The following is a 19,655-nucleotide window of genomic DNA, read 5'->3' as shown; positions in this document are numbered from 1 at the left end:
AATTACTATACAGAAGCAATTCATATTCTATCTCTATGCCATCTCCTATTTGAGGATTCAACAACAGTCATTAGCAGAGCCTGAAATAAAGGCTGTATACTATTAGACAGTTTTTTTAAAAAGCTGCAAAAGAAACAGACTTTCTTTCTTTAATAATTAGAACAGAGTCGTCGCTGTCTGATACATATCCCTATTGGTTCATTCTAGAAGCAGACTGATTTATTTCTATAAAATCAAATCAAATCATGAATGGTTAGGCTTTTAAGAAGACATTTAGATAGGACATTATGTTGGAATTAATTTTAATGTAGACAAGACTGGTAAGAAAATAAATAGCCACATAAATATGCAAGGGAATTCAGCAGACTAGCCAAATGTCCCAGACAGGTCAAACTTTTAACATGACAATATAATAAAACATAGCAAATAAATCAACTCAAGTTATTGACATGGGAATTCTGGGCTGAATTTATTTCATTTGGATTCCATTCTGAAACATAGGTCTTGGAATTTGGTTAATAAGAGTTTGTAATGATCTGCTTTCTCTTTGCTTGCCTTGGGAATTAAGAAAATAGTGCTGCTTGCTGGCACAACTGAAATCTTCTGGGGAATCTGCTTCACTACATCTTTAGGGAAGTTAAGGATTTATTGGGACAGATGTCTCTAAAAACCTAAACAAGAACCTAAATAAATTCCAAAACTAAAGAAAACCTGAATGTGGAATTTCATGAATAATTGTTGCATTATTAGCTTTTTTTTCCATTTTATTTTGACATTGAATTATCTTTTCAAACCCAGATATATAAAACCTACAATGATTTCAAGACAAAGTTTTGCATTGAGGTCACATTTATTTCTCAATGTTTTCTGAAGATTCTGTTCTGATTTTTATTTTGTTACGCATTTTCTTAAGTTTTTCATACAAATGTAAGGATATTCATAACAATAAAATGAAAGAGTTCCAACTAGTGCCCTTCAATTATTGTTAACACATCCACACATATAAACATGCTCCATCTGGAACTAAAATCACTTCAAATCAATATTAAATGTATTGTAGTAATATTAATAATTATTATTTTAAAAATTATACTCACTAACATTTCTGGATTGCCTACTGTAAGACAGGGAATGTTCTAAATGCTTTATATGTGCTAACTAGTTTAATTTTCACAGTAACAGTATGAGGTAGGTATCACATTACCTTTATTTTTCAGACCAAAAGAGTGAAGCGCAGAGGCGTGAGGTGACTCTGCTGATATCACAAAGCTAGAAAATGGCAGAGCTGGGCCTCGGATGCAGGCATTGGGACACTCCAGAGTACAACGTCTTAATCATCAAGCTCTGCTTCTTCCTCCGCATAACAATGTGCACAGCACTTATACATGTATGTCTTGTTATTAATTAGGGATAAAAGTTTCCTATGGAAGTATTTAGGAGTGAAATGTCACATCTCTAATTTATCTTAAAATATTTAGCAGGGCTTCCCTGGTGGCGCAGTGGTTGAGAGTCTGCCTGCTGATGCAGGGGACATGGGTTCGTGCCCCGGTCCGGGAAGATCCCACATGCCGCGGAGCAGCTGGGCCCGTGAGCTGTGGCCGCTGAGCCTGCGCGTCCGGAGCCTGTGCTCCGTAACGGGAAAGGCCACAGCAGTGAGAGGCCCGCGTATCGCAAAAAAAAAAAAAAAAAAAAATTCATCAAACAATACATACAGCAACTATGGCGACTCAGTTTACTGTTCTCTCTTCTTTACATTTAAAATATTTTTCCTGATAAAAAGTTAAAAACTAATCTTACATGAAAACACTGTACCCACGTTAATGCTGTGGTCTCTGTGGAAATGAAATTGAACAACTTACTTATTCTAATTACATGTAGAATGAGACAAAACTTTAGTTCGATGGACTAATAAAATAACCTTGATTTCATGCTTCACAGAGATTCATAAAAACTTAGATTATCACATCTCTCCAGACTTGGAACCCAAAATCCTGATCCTTATACTGCTTTTAGTATGGCAAACAAATATTCTGACTCTGCTACTTACTCCCAGCTTGAATCAGTTTTAGACACAGGGGAAAGCACGTCGTCTGTCTGACTTTACTTAGTTCTCATGACTGAACCAGGGGCTAATGAGAGGAAGGGACAGATGAGAGAAGAAGAAGGAAAAAGGTCCACTCCACTCCCATCTTCTGCAGCCTGCCCCGTTGTATGAACAAAAGGAAACGAATGTCTATATTAAAAAATTAATTCAAATACAGTCCACAGTCAAAGTCAGTCTTGCCATTCCTCTCTTAATAGTGTTTCCACTCAGCCTTGAAACAAAACAAACATTTTCATTTCCACCATATTTGCAAAGGGTTTCCTGTTTACTTTGAAAATACGGCACCACTTTAAAAAGCAAACAATTTTCACAAATGCCATGTAAGCAATAGGGGGACTGAAACACACAAACACCTACCCAATTTAACAAGCATGATCTCAGCAATTACTCTAAACCATTAAACAGAGAAAATGAGTAAGACCCTTACCTCCAGACACTAAAATTTTAATAGAGAAGATTATCCCTGTATAAAAATACCATAGTATAAGACATTACACCACTGAAACCAGAAACGTGTAACAAGTTATTCTGAGCCCCCAGAGGAAGGAAATACCATTTGCTACTTAGCAAAAGCAAGGCAGGCTTCAAGAGGAGGTAGTATTTGAATTCGTTTTTAAAGAGTACTTAGCATCTGATTGGAAAAATTGTAGGATATCAAAATCAGGTAATTAGAGGAGAGAATATGTTAACATTAACTAGCACAGGGACAGGAATGATTGTCTTAAATTTCCAGCATGGCTATGTACCTTATACCTTGCGTAAGAATTGTGGCTCACGAAATAATTTAGCCAAGTTATACATGCATTTTTTAATTCCAAAGCAAAAATTTGTGTAAATGACTAGAGTCATAATTTTTAAATCATATTACATAATCCTAAGGGACACTGACTTTACCCCTTATTTCAGTCACTGTTTTAGCTAAATCTGGCTGTCACTAGGTATTTATTTTTACACCCAGAAGGTGAATATAAACAGCATCGATCTGAGCAGCACAGATATTATAAAATGCCCCTGAGGGACTGTCTGGTATCAAAGTCCTTGAAAGGCTTACAACCTGACAGCTCCCCACAAACTAGCTAATTCAGACGTAGCTCATAGAGAAAGTTACACTCCAAAGAGATAGCTGTTGATCTTCACTGAGAGGTAACTGATGAGATTAAAAAGCACTTTAAATGCTTGTTTTACCTTTAAGTGAGGCCATGTAGCATCATTATAATGAACAAAATCAATAGATTACACTTGACTATGTCATTCTTTATATGCATATCTTAACTTGGTGATGGACCAGCATATTTAACATGGGAGAATAATAGGAACCAGGAGATTCTAAATTTAATCCTGAATCCAACATAAACTAAAGTTATGGACTTTTCGTATGATTTACTTCTATTATGAAAGCTACTTTTTCTTCATTTCCATCTACTCATATCCTACACACCTTACCCCTGACCTCACCTTCCTTAAATGTTGGTGTGACGAAGATTCTACCCTATACTATCTTAAGGCATTTTTCTTTTCTTTATGCGTGTAGATTTGTGATGTAGGCAGAGAATAAGACAACAAGGAGCAGGGGAATTGCAGCAAGCTGGAGAATGCATCACATCCAAAGGCAATCAAACTCCCTTTGTTTCTGTGTCAGCACACCAAAACACATCTGTAGTTAAATCTGGCCTTCCTATTTCTATAGATTCACACTTGCTGGGAAGATTTCAGCCACTTGTTTTCAAAGTCCACTCATAGGCTAAATATAGAACTATTCTAGAAAATAGAAAATTTATTTATATCTCAGATATTTATATCCCCATTCAAACATATGAGGATAAATTTATTAATTGATAATATTGTTTCAATATTTAGTATTCCAATTAGTTCCTGTGTTCATTAGATATTAATGTATGAGATTATAAACTCACATTATATAATCTCCATTCACCAATTTTTCATAATGAATATGGCTTTGTGGAATTTGAGCAATAAAAATATACAGCTAAATTGGAATATAGAAAAGTACAACAAAGAACAGTTGAAGGTAAGCCAATTCCAATCAAAACAAGATGGCATTATGATTATACAAATATTTGATAAATAAAACATCAAGCACTACGTGTATAAAGTTGCAGTACAGCAACCAATTAAATCCGATTATATACAGCAAAACTTTTGGTAAGGATGAATAAGTCTCATCATCCATGTAAATCCAACTTCATCTGATAAGCAACAATCTTCAAAAAAGCTACAACCACTAAAAATCCTAAGGTGAATATCAAAGTTCAACATTTACTTACATTTCTTAACTTTCTTTCATTCTAAGACAGTGAATATTTCCATTGCAGAAAACAATTTGATTGTAATGATCAAAACACATGCTTTAAGGACTAAATAATACTCAACACAGCACATAATTTTATAATCATTTTCCTGTAAAAGAGAATTTTTCCCTCAGTTCCAAGTTGAAGAATTTGACGATACTTAATTGATAGAAGTCATTCAGACAAGTGGGTAGAGTCTGGGCATTAACTTTGATATGCCAAGAAGAGCAAAATTAAGTGCACAAACTGCTAATTAACTCCCAACTAGTATTCTCCCTATTCTCTCTTCAGTAATGGAGCCCTATATTTTATTTCGGTACATGCTTATCCAAGGGGAAAGAAAATTATGTTCCGTATCTTCTTGCATCTAGGCAAGACTAGTCACTAAGTTGTGGACAACGTGTGCAGATAGAAATGCTGTGTGCAATTTCCAGAACATGCCCTTAAAGGCAAAGGGTGTGTCCTTCAGTGCCATCTGTCTCCTTCCTGATGTATAGAATGCAAAAATCATTGTGGATATTTGAGCATCCATTTTGGACCACAATATGGAAAAGCTACACTGAGGAGAGCAAAAAACATGAGAGAAGGACTGTAGGGCCTGGACGATGGAGAGTTGTTATATTAGGCCTTGTACACAGAATGTGACATGAGAGAGGAATAATCTTTTGTCTTGTCTTAGCACTTTTACTTTAAGACTCTGTAATAGCCAAACCAATATACTAATCATAAAACATGATTCATTTTTATTCACTATCTAAGGGTTTACAAGAGCAATAGTATTAACATATCTAAAGGACTGTGAACTTCCCCAATAAAAAGTTTTAGTGAAGTATAAATGTATTATCTTACATTTTTTTATAAATTCTCAAAAATTTTATGTGAAATAGTCCAACTCCAGCAAACTTGACAAAGTTAGCAGGATTTCAAGAATATGCAGAACTAAAATGAAATTTATGGATCACTGAGTCAACGGTAGCATGTCTTAGATGAGAGAAAAACAGCTTGAATTTAAATATGTTTTAACGCCCTTAGGCAACTACAATTTTAAGGCTGGACTGGTGCATGAAACCAACTAAACCTGCTAGGTCAGCTTGTTTGTAAAGCCAATCACCCTAGTATACCTAAGTTTACCCTGGAATTTAATGTAAAACTTTTAATACTCACATCGAGATCATCCTTTGCATTGTAGTAGACAACTTCATTGCTCTATAAAAAAAGAAAAAAAAAAGAACGCTTTAGTGATTTGATTAAAAACATAATAATATACTGGATCAAACACTGAATACATTCTATTCATGTTTTAAATAATAAACCTCTCATAGTATTCCTCTTACAATATATTCCACAAAGATCAAAAATATTAGCCAATATTTTCTAAGAACATATTCAAACACTATAGCAGTGATATTAGAAAAGCACATCTTGCACTGCAGGAAAACTTCTCAGTACAGGTCTGAGAACAATTTGTAAGAAAAAAATTTTTAAATTCCTAATGCAAATAAGCTATATACATACACATACACATACACACAAACACACACACCTAAATAATGAAATGATAAATAGGATAATTCAAGAAAAGTGAATCCTGTAAGTGGCTGCTTAAGAGTTTGCTGAAACCATGACTTTTTAAAAATATATATCGAATGTTGAAATTATTCTCGAAGAAAGGTATATCTGCACTATACTGGCAGGAATTCCTTCAGGAGATTCTGATAAGGGCTTAAGAGTATCTGTGAATTTAGATAGCAAAGAATATCAGATAATCCAACACACTAATGTTCTCCTATTCTACCAAAATATCGAGTGAGAGTTGGCTTTTCAAGAATGAAAGTGTGTGGACATTTCTACTAGCCATCAGTGTCACTGAATATGCCATAAATATAAAGTATGGACATAAATTGTGTTACAGAGGAAAAATGGAAAGGAAAAAATGGATAAAACAATTATCAATGAATTTTAAATTCCTATTCTGTCTACAAGGCTAGTTCTATGCAATATAAAAATAATCTGCATATACTGATATCTTTTTCCTTTCTTCTCCTCCTGAACTGTTTGAAGATATGTATTACCCATCTTCTGTACATCTTTAGTAGTCACTTGGGTACCATGTAAAAGTGTATTTTTCTGTGTCTTAAACATTTACAGACATGGACAATATAAAATTTTGTTAAAAGAAAACATAATTCACAAAAATGTTTAAAAATAGCTTGGGAAAAATAGACTAAATTAGTGCTTCTCAAAGTATTTTCCAAAGAAAAGCACTAGTTCTTGAAGATATAATAGATCTTATATAGGCAAAAGTATTCTGTGGTCATGATTTTAGAATAAACAATAAAGTTAAAATTGTGTCTTTTCAGCAAGAATTCATACAGCCTCATTGTATGAATGCACATTATAAATCTCCAAGAGGAAAAGAGTTCTTGTTTCGTTTCCAAATTTTTGCCACAGATTCTGTCCCCGTTTTTTGATTTGAGAAACATACCATGATAATGAAGATCTGTAAAATACAGGTATCTCTGAAGACCACATAACCAAACCAAAAACTACATAGATAAATATAAGAACATATGATTTGTAATACTGAATGAAATCCATGAGTTTCCATTTATTTCATTTAGAATCATTAAAACTTTTTAAATTACCATTTAATTGTTTTTTTAAAAAGAACTAAGTAGCTAGAGAATTTTCACATACATAAAAGTTCTACTTCCTGGAAGATAGTTTTGTAACAAAGTTAAAATACAATGTCAGAACTCTTCACATACAGGAAGAAAGAGAATCTTCTGAATTCCCCTGAGATCCAAATCCAATTACCAGTTTATTGATCCCTCATGGAACCCTGTAATTTATACTCAGGAGACAATTTTCAATTTAGAATGTGGATTCCATTAAAAGTTAAAACACTGAATAAGTTTACTTCATTTTAGATATTATGTCTGCCAACTGATTGCATACATTTACAGAATTGAAACGTGTGGAAGACAAGGTAAAACTGCATTAAATTTCAAGCTGTTCAGCAGCATCATTTTCAACATTCTTTCAATACCTATTTGTATATATTTCTGTGCCAAAAAAGACACAAAATAAGTTAAACACATCTACCCCTATTTTTAGGTAAAATAACATGTTCAGATGACTATGTGAAACAATGTATTTGTCTAGGATTACAATTGGCCCATGGTGCCAGAGCTAATGGACTAAACTGATTAGTCAAATTTTCTTATGTGTGACACATGGTCACGTTAACAAAGAGAATTTACTTATTAAACCTAAGATGAAGAGTATCACATACAGTGTCAGAACAGGGTAAATTATGATAAATGCTAGTTTTCACTCAAACTATTTTGACTCTACTAAGATAAACTGTGATTGAAGTTAAAATAAAAATTAAAATGGAGAAAACCTAAGTTTATTTGAGAATTTCCGAATGTTTTTTTTTTCTTTGTTACTGTATTATATTTTACATAAAGCCCCACTACTTGCCTCTTCTTTTAGAAGGTCTACATTGCTTCTAAAACTGTCATTGAAAATGTGTATTGCCAAGCTTATTTAACTTTTATGCATTTGCACAAAATTTTCTGGACTTTGGAAGACGTATAGTTCCAAAACCTGGCTTTTTAAAGCAAACTGGAAACAAAATACATTAGTCATAAAAGAATACTGCAGGCCAAACATTGGTACTCCTTGTGACTAGGTATTTTATATTTCTAATTTTAAGAAGCTCTGTGCTTATACAACATCCATTTCCTACATGGTCAAAATATAAATGCAAAGGAAAACAAAAGTGTGTCTTTTTTATAGAAAAATGACATACCTGAGAAGCACTTAATCAAACATGTGTGCTTAGACAGGTGGTCATGTTTCAATAAGAGAACACAGACCTTAGCGGAATGTGCAACAGATTACATCCACTGTCTTAAAACAAAATTTCTTCCCTCCAATAAATGACATTGCTTTTGACTCAGAAGCTTTTTTTTAACCTCATTTTTTATAAATACACTTTCTCAATCCTCAGACTGTGCATTGATAGCACGCCCATTTCATTATTCCCTTACTCTATCTAGCAGAAAGGCTCAACTGATCAACTTTTTGTAAAGATAAATCTCTATAGGGCATCAGGATTTGGGGAAACTGTAATTCTGCATTTAACCTGTCAACCTAGTCCACCTACATGGCAGCATGATGCTAAAATAAATGGCAAACATTCATAGGACCTTTAATTTGTATAATTATATAAAAACATTTTTTTGTCTCAGTTGATCATAATTTCTTGTGGAAAATTGCAGTGACAGGCTTTATTGTGGCTCTTGTTTATATCGTTTCAGAATTATTTGGTTCAGAAATAATTTTGAAAGTAGGCCTGAGAAAAATCAAAATTTGGTGGTCATAATTCTCTTCCCTATCACATTCATTTAGAGCCATTTCTTCTGCTTTATGGAAATACATGTTAGCTCTATTATAAAATATATACATATATATATATATTCAGATGTGTGCAACTACATTAAACTATATTAGTCTGAAATCAAATCATGTAAATCACTGCATCACCAAAATATATCCAGAAACAGTCTTAAGAGAATTGGGTTAAAGGACAGTTCTCAGGAATGAAAGACAACTCACACTCAATCAGCCCTACTTCTATGTCCTGATGTTTTTACAGGGATGACTTTTGACTAAAATTAACTCTGTGTTTAAAGAAAATTAGGAGAGGATACTGTAGAAAAAGTTAAATGATCTGAGTGGGGGTATCAGCTGAATTCCTTCTCCCTTTGTCCTGTCCCTACCGCCATCTCACCTAGACTTTCCACAGGGAGGTGCTGGGGGTCTCACGATCAACAGGGGGAACCACACCCCATTCATTCAACAGTACTCTGGCGCCCTCACCCTGTGCTAAGTGTCGGAGAAACGGAGATGAACACTATGGACCTAAGAGGCAAGTTCTTGCCCTGCTGATTCACATATGACAAAATGAGCAGGCAGCCGGGCCAGCTGCCCCAAATCTGCTGTAACTGAAGAAGATCTCTTACTATCCTTGGACGGTAGGACCACATAAGCCAAAACCTTCCCAGGTTTCAAAATAGGCAAGAGTTAAGAATTTCAGATATTTGAGACGTTCCTCCTCTACTGATCAATTCAAGGATGTGTGTTTGAAAATGTGTGTGTGTGTCTTTCTGAATCATTTACCTACCCTATCACTCAAAATTCCCTCAGTCCCTTTTCCAGAAAGTACATAGTTATATCATTATCATTTAAGACTTTAAAACGATAGCATATAAACTCATTGTCACAGGCACACATCGGAACTGAGTAATCTTCTTTCCCTACTATCCTTCTAGATAAACATTTTCATGCAAATTATTAAACAACATCATCTTAGAAGGTATTTTACCTCCAAACACAGAGGTTTTCAGTGGATTTCAGTGCATCGTGTGCAGTTTGATAGGCTAAAGCTAGCAACAGCCTCAAACGAGATTCATAGATTAGTCAAACCTTTAGAGAGCAATTTTTCATAATTTAAGCACCACTAGATGACAAGAACAAATTGTTTCATTTCTGATTTTTAACCGAGTAGTTTAGTTATTTATTATCTCCTTGAAACAAATTTACCCAAATGGTTCATGCTAATACAATGCTGCTGTTTACTGAAATTTAAAACATCCCCTAGCAAGTTGAGAGATGAACGACTTTAGTTTCCCAGTGTCTACTGGGAGTCAAAAATTAAATCTGGACAAAATAAACCATTCCATCTTAAAAATGTATATTGTGAGTGACAGTCCCTTGCAAGCCACTTTCCAGTAAAATGTGGCCTCTGATGAACAGTTTATGTTAAAAATCTGAAGCATAAGTACAAAGCTTCAACCTGGGAGTAAGATGTTGCCAAGGATAAGATTTAAATAATGGAACTGAAAATTAGGATTTTACAGGTAACATCTGAAATATATGACACATTCAAAACTCAAACAGACATTAACTTCCTGTCCAATTTACTAATTCTCGTTTCTTTGTTATACACTTGACTCTGCATATGACACAGCATGACAAATTTTGGGCAACTCTAATGCCTGTTAAATGACCTTAAAAAAACAAACTCATTCTTACTGTCATTATCCTTCTTTAGTTCCAAATATGCTGTCAATAGGATGAACATTAAGGATACTCTTTGTTATAAATAAGTTGTGTTAATGTTTCCTGCCAACCAAGATCCACACTGTTTAGCTCAAATCATTTAAAATTCAAATTTTTTGATTATTATATCTTTGTAACAATTTGTCCTGGTAACCAGGCACAGCACCACTATTGACTGTGCCCAAGTCAACCATGCTACATGACATGGGTTAACCAGCAGTACTGACTATAGCATTGTGTGCATAAAACAACTTAGCAAGGTGTTGGGGGAGGGGGGGTGTGTATACACCCGTGTGTGTCAGGGAGTGGGTGTGAATGTAAGTGAACTTTCCAAAGATAGCTGAAAGTAGCTGAAGCAGTAAAGACAGTGGTTCTTGAAAAAAGATATTTTTTATGCCATTCTATCTGTTTTGGGGTTTGGAATGCATGAAATACTGCTTATGAAGATAAAAAGGGAAAATAAAGATGGGCACAGGTCCATCTAGAGATCAATGTTACCAGATTAGTGGACTGAAGGTATGTGATAAACCTACATACATTCATATTATGTGACAAGAGATAATAAAGAAGATAATTGATGTAAAGTGTTGAGCACAGGGCCTGTTATTTTATATACTGAAAAAGAAAAATCAGAAATATCCATAGAATTTATCTATTAGCTTTATCTGGTACTTACATAGGAATTAAAGTAAAATGCTTACAATTTTATTTTCTTAGATCAGTTACTATGCTATGAATCTATTTAATCATTTAAAGTCCTTTCTTCAAAGATTCCATACAGCACAGTGGAGAAGAAATGGTATTATAGCTGCTATTGCTATTTTTATTCTGATAAATTAAATGAGGTAATTTATAAGAAAGACTAGGAAAATGGTAATTAAGCGTTGGTTCTATATGCAACCTGTCCATTAAACATGTTGCTATGCTCCAACTCCTCTGTGATTCTAAGCACACTCTTTCCAACCCCACATCTCTTTTAAACATCCGTCCTCATCCACTCCTGCCTGGAAAAACTCCAACTTTGTATTAAACCCCAAATTTGTTTGTCCATCCTAACACCCAAACTGTGGAATCTTGCTGGAGAAAATTACACATGCAGCCCTCACATAGAGTAAGTCCGTGGTCCTCTGTTTTTAAAACTGTAGTAAACTTTGTTTCGTAATTTTTTTTTTTTTAATTCAGAAACCCTTCTATCTTTGGGAAACTGTTTCTTCCAATCACATGATTCTGATGGCTGGCAAATCAAACCATCTTATTTCTCTGACCACAGAAATTAACAGGCGCCTAAATCTACCCAAAAATAGCATCTCATCTCCCTATTCCTTTTTCAGCAAAATATCATTTTCCAGGAGTGGTTATGGTTACAAACGCTGTACTCCTTAAAACCTGAATCTTGTGTCAGAGGCTACCTCTATCTGTTGGCTTCTTAACGACAGAACCAATATTTTTTTTTTCTTAAGCTTGTTAGAAGGTGCTAACTCCTACAACTGATAGTACTAATGCAAATACCACCCTACCTACAATGTGTTTTTCCATTCTAATTTCCTGTTACTAAGTCAATAGTATTTGCTTGAACTTTAATTTCTGTTGGTGGCATTATTAGACTATAACTGTTCTAGAACGAGCTCCCCTCTCTGCGTCCTGGATGTCAGCCCCTCCTGCATCCTGAAAGATCCCATTCCTTCATCCCTTGTCTTTCCTGTGTGTCCATCTTCTCTTTAATCACATTCAGTGGTTTGCAAAAAAGAAGATTTGTAGGATAAAAATCCAAATGTGCTGTGGCATCTTTTTTTGTCTAAAATTGAAAATTCTAGTAGAAGATTAAAACAAAATATCAAAGAAGCCAAGAGATGAAAATTTTCTTAGCTCATATATAAAGAGAAACCATTAATATTTTTTCTAACACTTCTCTAATGAACTAAAGGTCAAAACTCTTAGTGTCAAGTTAATATTTTGTGAGTAGTAAATCAGCAAATAATTACCATAAAAAATAATTTCTATCAATTTCTTTACCTCAACTCACTAGGCTTTAGAAATTAGTTGCACAATACAGCATGGAATGACTACATAAATTTTGATTATATGCTTGAGTATCACAGTTTCTATCAAAGAAGATGAAAGTAGTATGCTATTGCTAAGAGGCTGCTCAATGATTATAATGAAAAAATACAAATAATCTATACCTTCTCTGAACTCTCAGTGTTCATTCAGAAGAATAAATATATATTGAGCTTTGTATACAAGCCAAGCTCTGTGCTAGAAACCTAAATACATGTGCTTTTTTGAGAACCCGACTGTTAAATCAGCGAGTAAGATATTATCAATCTCAATTTTATATATTCGAAAGCCAAGACTAACAGTAGTCAATCCGAGATTAACAGAGGTCTTCTTAGCCCTAATCGAGTACTTACTCCTCCCATATCCTGCTGCTATGAATGTGGAATGATCTACTTCTTAGAGACAGTGAGTTCCTTACATACTCAGTGTCCACCTAATAATAAAGAGAATGGCTAATAATCTTTGAGGCACATTCAGTCGTCTTAGCTGCATTGCCTTACCATTTGTTTTAAAATGTGAATTGAATTTAACACTAATTTCTTTAGCTTACTGGAAGAAAAAACTAAAACTAATTTTGGCCTTCCTTTAAAAAAGCTTGCTTCTGTTACTTTAAGCCAACACCATCTTACATGTATTTATCAGTTAATTGCCAGTATATATTTGCAATATAGTTGTTTTTTTTTAAGTTGCCATTACGGTGCTCGTTAATTGAAGTACTACTTAATACCTGGCCCGCCACATTAACCAATCAACCAGCAAGGCCCTCTAAGAGCCACCAAAGCAAGAGAGAATAAATTCAGGTGTCTTAATATGTTTAATGACCTAATTACAAATATGCTCACGTACTCAAGCGCTAAGCTATACTTATTATGAGGCTCATGACACAATTGGAACTATCATCCTAGTTGAAAAAAACACATAATATTCACCAAATTCATTTCTTCTACATAAAATGTTCATTACTTCTACATAAAATAAGAATTTTTATTAAAAAAGGAGAGAAAAATTGTTTTAAGTAGAGACACATTCTATTATGTGTATATTCGATGCTATTGTCTGAACTGTATGAACTACCACTGAATGGACAGATAAATGACCATCATGAGCTTACAAAGAACTATTCTAGAAATTCTAGAGTAAAAATAACAACAAAACGCACACACACACACACACAATGCATCAGAGTAGAGAAAAAATATATAGCCTTTAAAAAGCTTCAAATAAGTTAAAACATAGAGCACTTTCACTCTTATAAGAAACCAAGGAGGAATTCCAAGTGAACTGTGATCTCAGAGTTCCGTGTTCTTGAACTTGAGAGAAGATCAATTCCTATTAAACATTAAGAGCTATAGCAATTTATTTCTTCACCTGATAAACTTTAATAAGAATCTGCCTGTAAGCTTTTTTACTCTTCCAAAGGATATCGATAAATATATTATTTAAACTATAGGACAAAAGCCAAAGTAGAATATAAGAAGATAAATATGTTATTTTCATCCACCAAATCTCCCAGGAAACTCAGTCCAGAATTGAACAAACATATCTCTAATGCTGAGGACCTTGCTTTAATCTCCTTTATCTGTGTTTCTAATGAAGCTTGGGGTATAATCAACTAAAACATTAAAATTTAATCCATCAAAATATTCCATTTTCGGGCTTCCCTGGTGGCGCAGTGGTTGAGAATCCGCCTGCCGATGCAGGAGACGCGGGTTCGTGCCCTGGTCCGGGAAGATCCCACGTGCCGCGGAGCGGCTAGGCCCGTGGGCCATGGCCGCTGGGCCTGTGCGTCCAGGGCCTGTGCTCCGCAGCGGGAGAGGCCACAGCAGTGAGAGGCCCGCATACCGCAAAAAAAAAAAAAAAAAAAAAATATTCCATTTTCTATGCTTCTTCCTATTCATTTAGACAACTCACAGATTTTCTTGACTCATGGTCAAAGTTAACAGCATTTGATCATAACAATATATGATGTCCTAGTAATAGAGTTGTATTAATTTTTCCAAAGGTAATATTAGCACTCCCTTTCCAAATTAATCATTATCAACTTCAGAATATTATCATGCTAAAGCAAAATATACAGACTTATACTATGGCCACTGAATTAATGAATATAAAATAATTTGGCTAAAATCAGACCTTCAAAGAACAGTAAATTGGTAATCACTACATCAATTTAACTCATCTTCCACTGAATTTGAGGGGCTATGTAGGATGGGAAAGAAGGAGGAGAAGAAGAGATATTTGTCATGTGTCCATTATGGGACAGGCATTTACACACATCATTTAAACCTTACAAAATTCCTTGGATATACAATAGCTGTGATCTTCTTGAAAATAATAAATTGGTAAAAACTTCATTAACCTTGTATCCCAGTGTCATACTTCTTGTTGGATTTCCCACTCTTCTCTCCCCTCCATCCCAACTCCTTACTATTTTCAGACAGTGAAAATTTTGGCTAATACAAACACATCATTGTATAGCCTGGATATTATATTAGGATTAAGTCTCTATGAGGCAATATTCTTAAAAGCCAGGTGGCTTGTTAAAGTAGAAAGGAGATTTACAAACTTCAAAAATGGATAACTTTGTATAGAAAGATGAAACTAGGAAGTCTAAACACTGACAAATGCTAAAGGGGAGATCTAAGAGTGAAATGAAATATATATGACCTGGCTCCCCTTACAGGTAGAAAACACAGTAGGAAAGGGAAGATGTGTTTGGGAGAAATTCTAGAGCAGACCAAAACATGCCGTCCTTCCTATCTGGGACTCTGGAATAAATTCTTTCCATACCTAAATTACATCCAGGAAGCTTTCCTTGTTGTGGAAAACTTCCCCAGCTTTCGCACTTCAAGTCAAAATTAGGTATCCCTGTTAATGCTTTTCACAGCACCTTCTGATATTTTTCTCCTTTATTAATCAGGGAGAACAACAGTAGCTACCTTACTGGTTTGTTGCATGGAATTAAGGAGTGAAAGTTTGATCCAAAATCAGCTACAACCCCTTCTGCAGTCCTTACACTTACCACACTATATTCTGTCCACATGTCTGAGCCCTATGAGGGGACAGACAATTTCCCTCATCTTTGTGTTCAACATGTGGCTACAGGCCCATCATAGTTAGGTGCCAGGGACCATTGGACAAGCCTGCCCTCCTCTGCTTAATGATCTTTATCCTCCACAGACGAGGTCTTTATGGACAGGTTTCTAGCACTGCCTTAGGTTTGGTTCTCCAGAAGCAGACACTAAGACTAGGTTTTATTGTGGAGCTGACCCCAGCAAATACCACTAGCAAAGTGGAGAAGTGAGACATGGAGTTGAAGAAATTCAAAACAAGGTGTGCTAAAAAACAGATGGGCAACCAAGTTCCTCCAAGAACTCCTGGGAGGCTTTACAACATGGCTCAACATTGTTAGATCCAAAGAGTGAGAAGATTGGTAGTTTTCACCCACACCAGGCATCACTGGTTGGAAGTGTTCTGCAAATTCCTGCCACCACAGAAAGCCCTCAAGCAAATATCTGCAGATGCTTAGAGTAGGAAGCTATACAACTGTGTGTGTGCACTGAGTAGTTGTGGGCAGGGAACCAACCTCTACCAGAGTCACATAGTAAGTGTTTTAGAAATGTGGCTAAACGTGAGTGTTTTACCGAGCATGTGGCTAAATCAACAAATGATTTTAAGCACTGACTAGTTGGCAGTGTGACTTCCTGAGGCATCGGTTCTTCATCTGTAAAATGCTGAGTCATTTAACAACTTTGGTCTCTAGAATTCTTCCATCTATATATTTTGATGTTTCCACTAAGTAAGTGTTTTTCTTTAGGTCACATAAGACCTAGGAGCTGTGTGCTCATCTATTTTTCTCAGTGAATCTTTGATAGATTTGCTTCTCTTCTCATGTGAACATCCAACAGAACTCAGAGAGACATCTTTCAGTTCTAGAAAACAAAGGCAAAGCTGCTTCTCCCCACTCCCCACCCCGCCGCGCCATTGGAAATGTCTCTGACATATTTCTGTAGAAACATGTAAAAGGAGAATTGCAACATCATTATTTTTCTTTTTGTCTTGAAATGTCAACTCAAAGTATATTCATTCATCTCTGAAAAATAGTAACTGTGCTTCTGAGGAGGGATGTGTTGAGAAAGAAGCATCCTCAAACTAGCTTAAATCAACCCCTTCCCTCCTACCACACAAAGTCTGGCAATCTCTCCATTATGGAAGAAATGAACTGCTCCAGATCAACCGCTGCTACCTTTCATTAATATAACGGAATGCCATTCATTTGTATTTAACTGGAGTAGAAATGAAAGTGTTTTTTCTAGGGGACAGATGACAGTTTAAATAATTCGAACTACCTTTGTGTGAAAATAATTTTGCTCACGGTACAAAGAAAAAAAGGTTACTGTAGAAGAAATAAATGGAATAATTTCTCACATTTTAGAAGCACTCCATTTCATCTGAATAATATATAATTGCTTTGGAAAGAAACAAAAAAATTCCTAGTAGCCTATATACTTCATTAGCCTAGTTTCAGTAATTGTATTTAATTAAGTCATATTTCAAAGAGCTTTTTAAATTCAAACTGTTCACTGATTCAGATATAACTTGTCTCTAATTAAAACATGTTAAAGTGTTAATTTATGAAAGCCGCAATCCAAAAGATTCTCAACATAGTCCTAGTTAAGTTGTATACTGCATTTCCTCTGTTGTCCAAAATTTTTAAAAGGAGGGACAGGGAAAGGGAATTCTGTGGATCATGCAACATTCCTCAGACATAGTTTCAGAATTCTATTCCTTGGTCCAATTCTTACCCTGTGGTAGCAAACAATAAATTAATATGGCCAAAGTTGGTTTGTCTTCTCAGTTTCAGCTAGGCAAAGAACTCCAACTTCAAAGGGTTGCAATGATAATTTAATGTTATGATTTACCTGAAAGAACTTTGAAATTTTAAGGATGTATATAGATAATATATAATATTACTTTGTAATATTCAAATTATTCTAAGACTATTTTATACAACTATAATGAAGGCCATTACTTAAGTACCCAAAGTATATTTGTTTCAGTGATGTAATTATATAAATAGAATAGTATAAAAGAAGGTTGAGATAGCAAATAAAAATGTCCTAAAAATTTAAAAAGGCATTCATCTTGGTTAAGTGTAAATAATAAAATTTAGATCGTTTTTAAACAAAAAATTGAGGAAAAAGATAGATTGACCAGCTAAAGGACTTGGCTAACTGAAGTTACTTCAATCATAAAACGCTGGTGTCACCTCAATGGAGAGCAGAAATCCTGCAGAAAAGCCAAGCCAATTATAGAGTTGTCTACATTTTAAACTATGCTTCCAGATGTGTTACTGAACAAAGGAACACATCGACATACTCATCTTTTGATCAAAATGACTTCTCCCCCAGTACATAAGAAACTCAGTATGAAAAATATTTTACATTTAAAGAATAAAGACATTTCAAAGTCACTACCCAGGTGAGAAGTAGGAATGGAATATATTAGCAGCCAATTAACCTTTACAGACAAAATTTCCTCCGTAAAAAATTAGAAAGCTGTGTTTTTTCCTCCAATCTGTTGTATATTTTGGCCACTTTCATGGATTATTTCTTTGGTAAAAATAGCAGCTCTAAAACACCGAAGAGGAACAAGTAAACTGAAAGCAGATCAAGTGAAATTACCCTCTATATTTTATATTTTAAAGGTAAATTTGTCAACTTATATATCAACAGAGTGCAAGGTAAACCTACAAATGACTAATCAAACTGATAAATATTAATATACATAATGTCCTTTCCATTCATCATCAAATAAATGATACAAAGGTTACAGTTATATAACTGGACTAGTATTGTTTAGAAATTGCTCGGAGATTGTGCAAAAAAAGAAATAATAAACATAGGAAGTTGAGGAAAGGTTGAGCTAAGAATTTTCATGTAAGAACTTATTGTTAGTATTTAAAATATAGTTTTCCAGATAAAATAGAGATCAATTAAATTTGAATTTCTGATGATGGATTTTTTTAGTAAAACAATGTTCCAAACTTATACAAAAGAGATATATATTTTGTTTATCTGAAATTCAAATGTAACTGGGCATGCTGTCTTTTTATGTGCTAAATCTGGCAACCCTAATTTGTAAGATACTATAATATCATTTAAGTATATTTTATATTATTACCAACAATTTAAAAAGTAAATGTTGTTGCAGGAGTTTTTTTGGAGGGAAGAAGGATGCTGTATCATTGAACACTAGCTTTGAAATGAAATTTGGAACAATGATCTCAAAGGAGTGACATCAAAATTACAAACTGCTCCAGCCTTTAGAAAACTTAACTACCCAGGAAGGCCAAGAAATGTTTGTTTTGCAGAGTGGAATAAATCCTTAATCAAATGCATTGTATGCGTCAATGATATTCTCAACTTTGCATATATATTTATCTGGCATTGTTCATTTAATTCTCATTTTGAAATACATTAAGGCATCATCAAAACAGCTGCATTCGTTAACAGCAGTAGTATGTTAATTTTTGATGGTTAGAGAAAGATGGCTGTCTACCTACAATCCCACAGATCACCTACATTGATATCCATGACCTGACCAGTCAGGTATTTACGCACATTCAAACTAGTTTATTTGACCTTCCAAACTCCCACACTAGGTCAAATGGTGTAACTTTCCCAGACCGAGGACAATCCTGTTATCAAAAGTACACAAAAGGCTTACACCTTGTTAGAACCTGTAAACTAAGAGTTTTAAGTCGCGCCTAAGCAAAGCTCATCCTGTTGCCCCTGGTCATTTCGTTGAGATCATTAGGAAGCTAGCTAGTCTATGAAAAGGACTCAGAACCATCTGCCATAAAAATTCTGGACACAATTTCTAAACTAAAGGCAAACTAGTCATGTATAAACAAACCAAGTAAGTTGGAAAAAACTAATAAATTACCATAATTAATAAAATAAATATAAATCTATTTTTAAGATTTTATTTCCTATAATTTAGTCATTGAAGATAAACTCCAATGGATAAGACATTTGTTCAATAACACA

At 34.6% G+C, this 19,655-nt stretch overlaps 1 protein-coding gene across 13 annotated transcripts in view; it reads right to left on the bottom strand.

Annotated features, from left to right (window-relative positions):
- The window catches only part of CACNA2D1 (calcium voltage-gated channel auxiliary subunit alpha2delta 1), a 505,873-nt gene that overhangs the window by 199,559 nt on the left and 286,659 nt on the right, over positions 1-19,655 (bottom strand). For all 13 annotated transcript variants that reach the window (XM_067042722.1, XM_067042717.1, XM_067042716.1 and 10 more), the window contains one exon: positions 5,578-5,619. In XM_067042722.1, coding sequence (XP_066898823.1) covers positions 5,578-5,619 — 42 coding nt within the window. The remainder of the gene's footprint in view (positions 1-5,577; positions 5,620-19,655) is intronic.

This window comes from Kogia breviceps, chromosome 9, assembly GCF_026419965.1.
Source record: "Kogia breviceps isolate mKogBre1 chromosome 9, mKogBre1 haplotype 1, whole genome shotgun sequence".
NCBI lineage: Eukaryota > Metazoa > Chordata > Mammalia > Artiodactyla > Physeteridae > Kogia > Kogia breviceps.
Note: the sequence above shows the minus strand (reverse complement) of the source record. Positions and strands in the feature narration are given on the sequence as shown.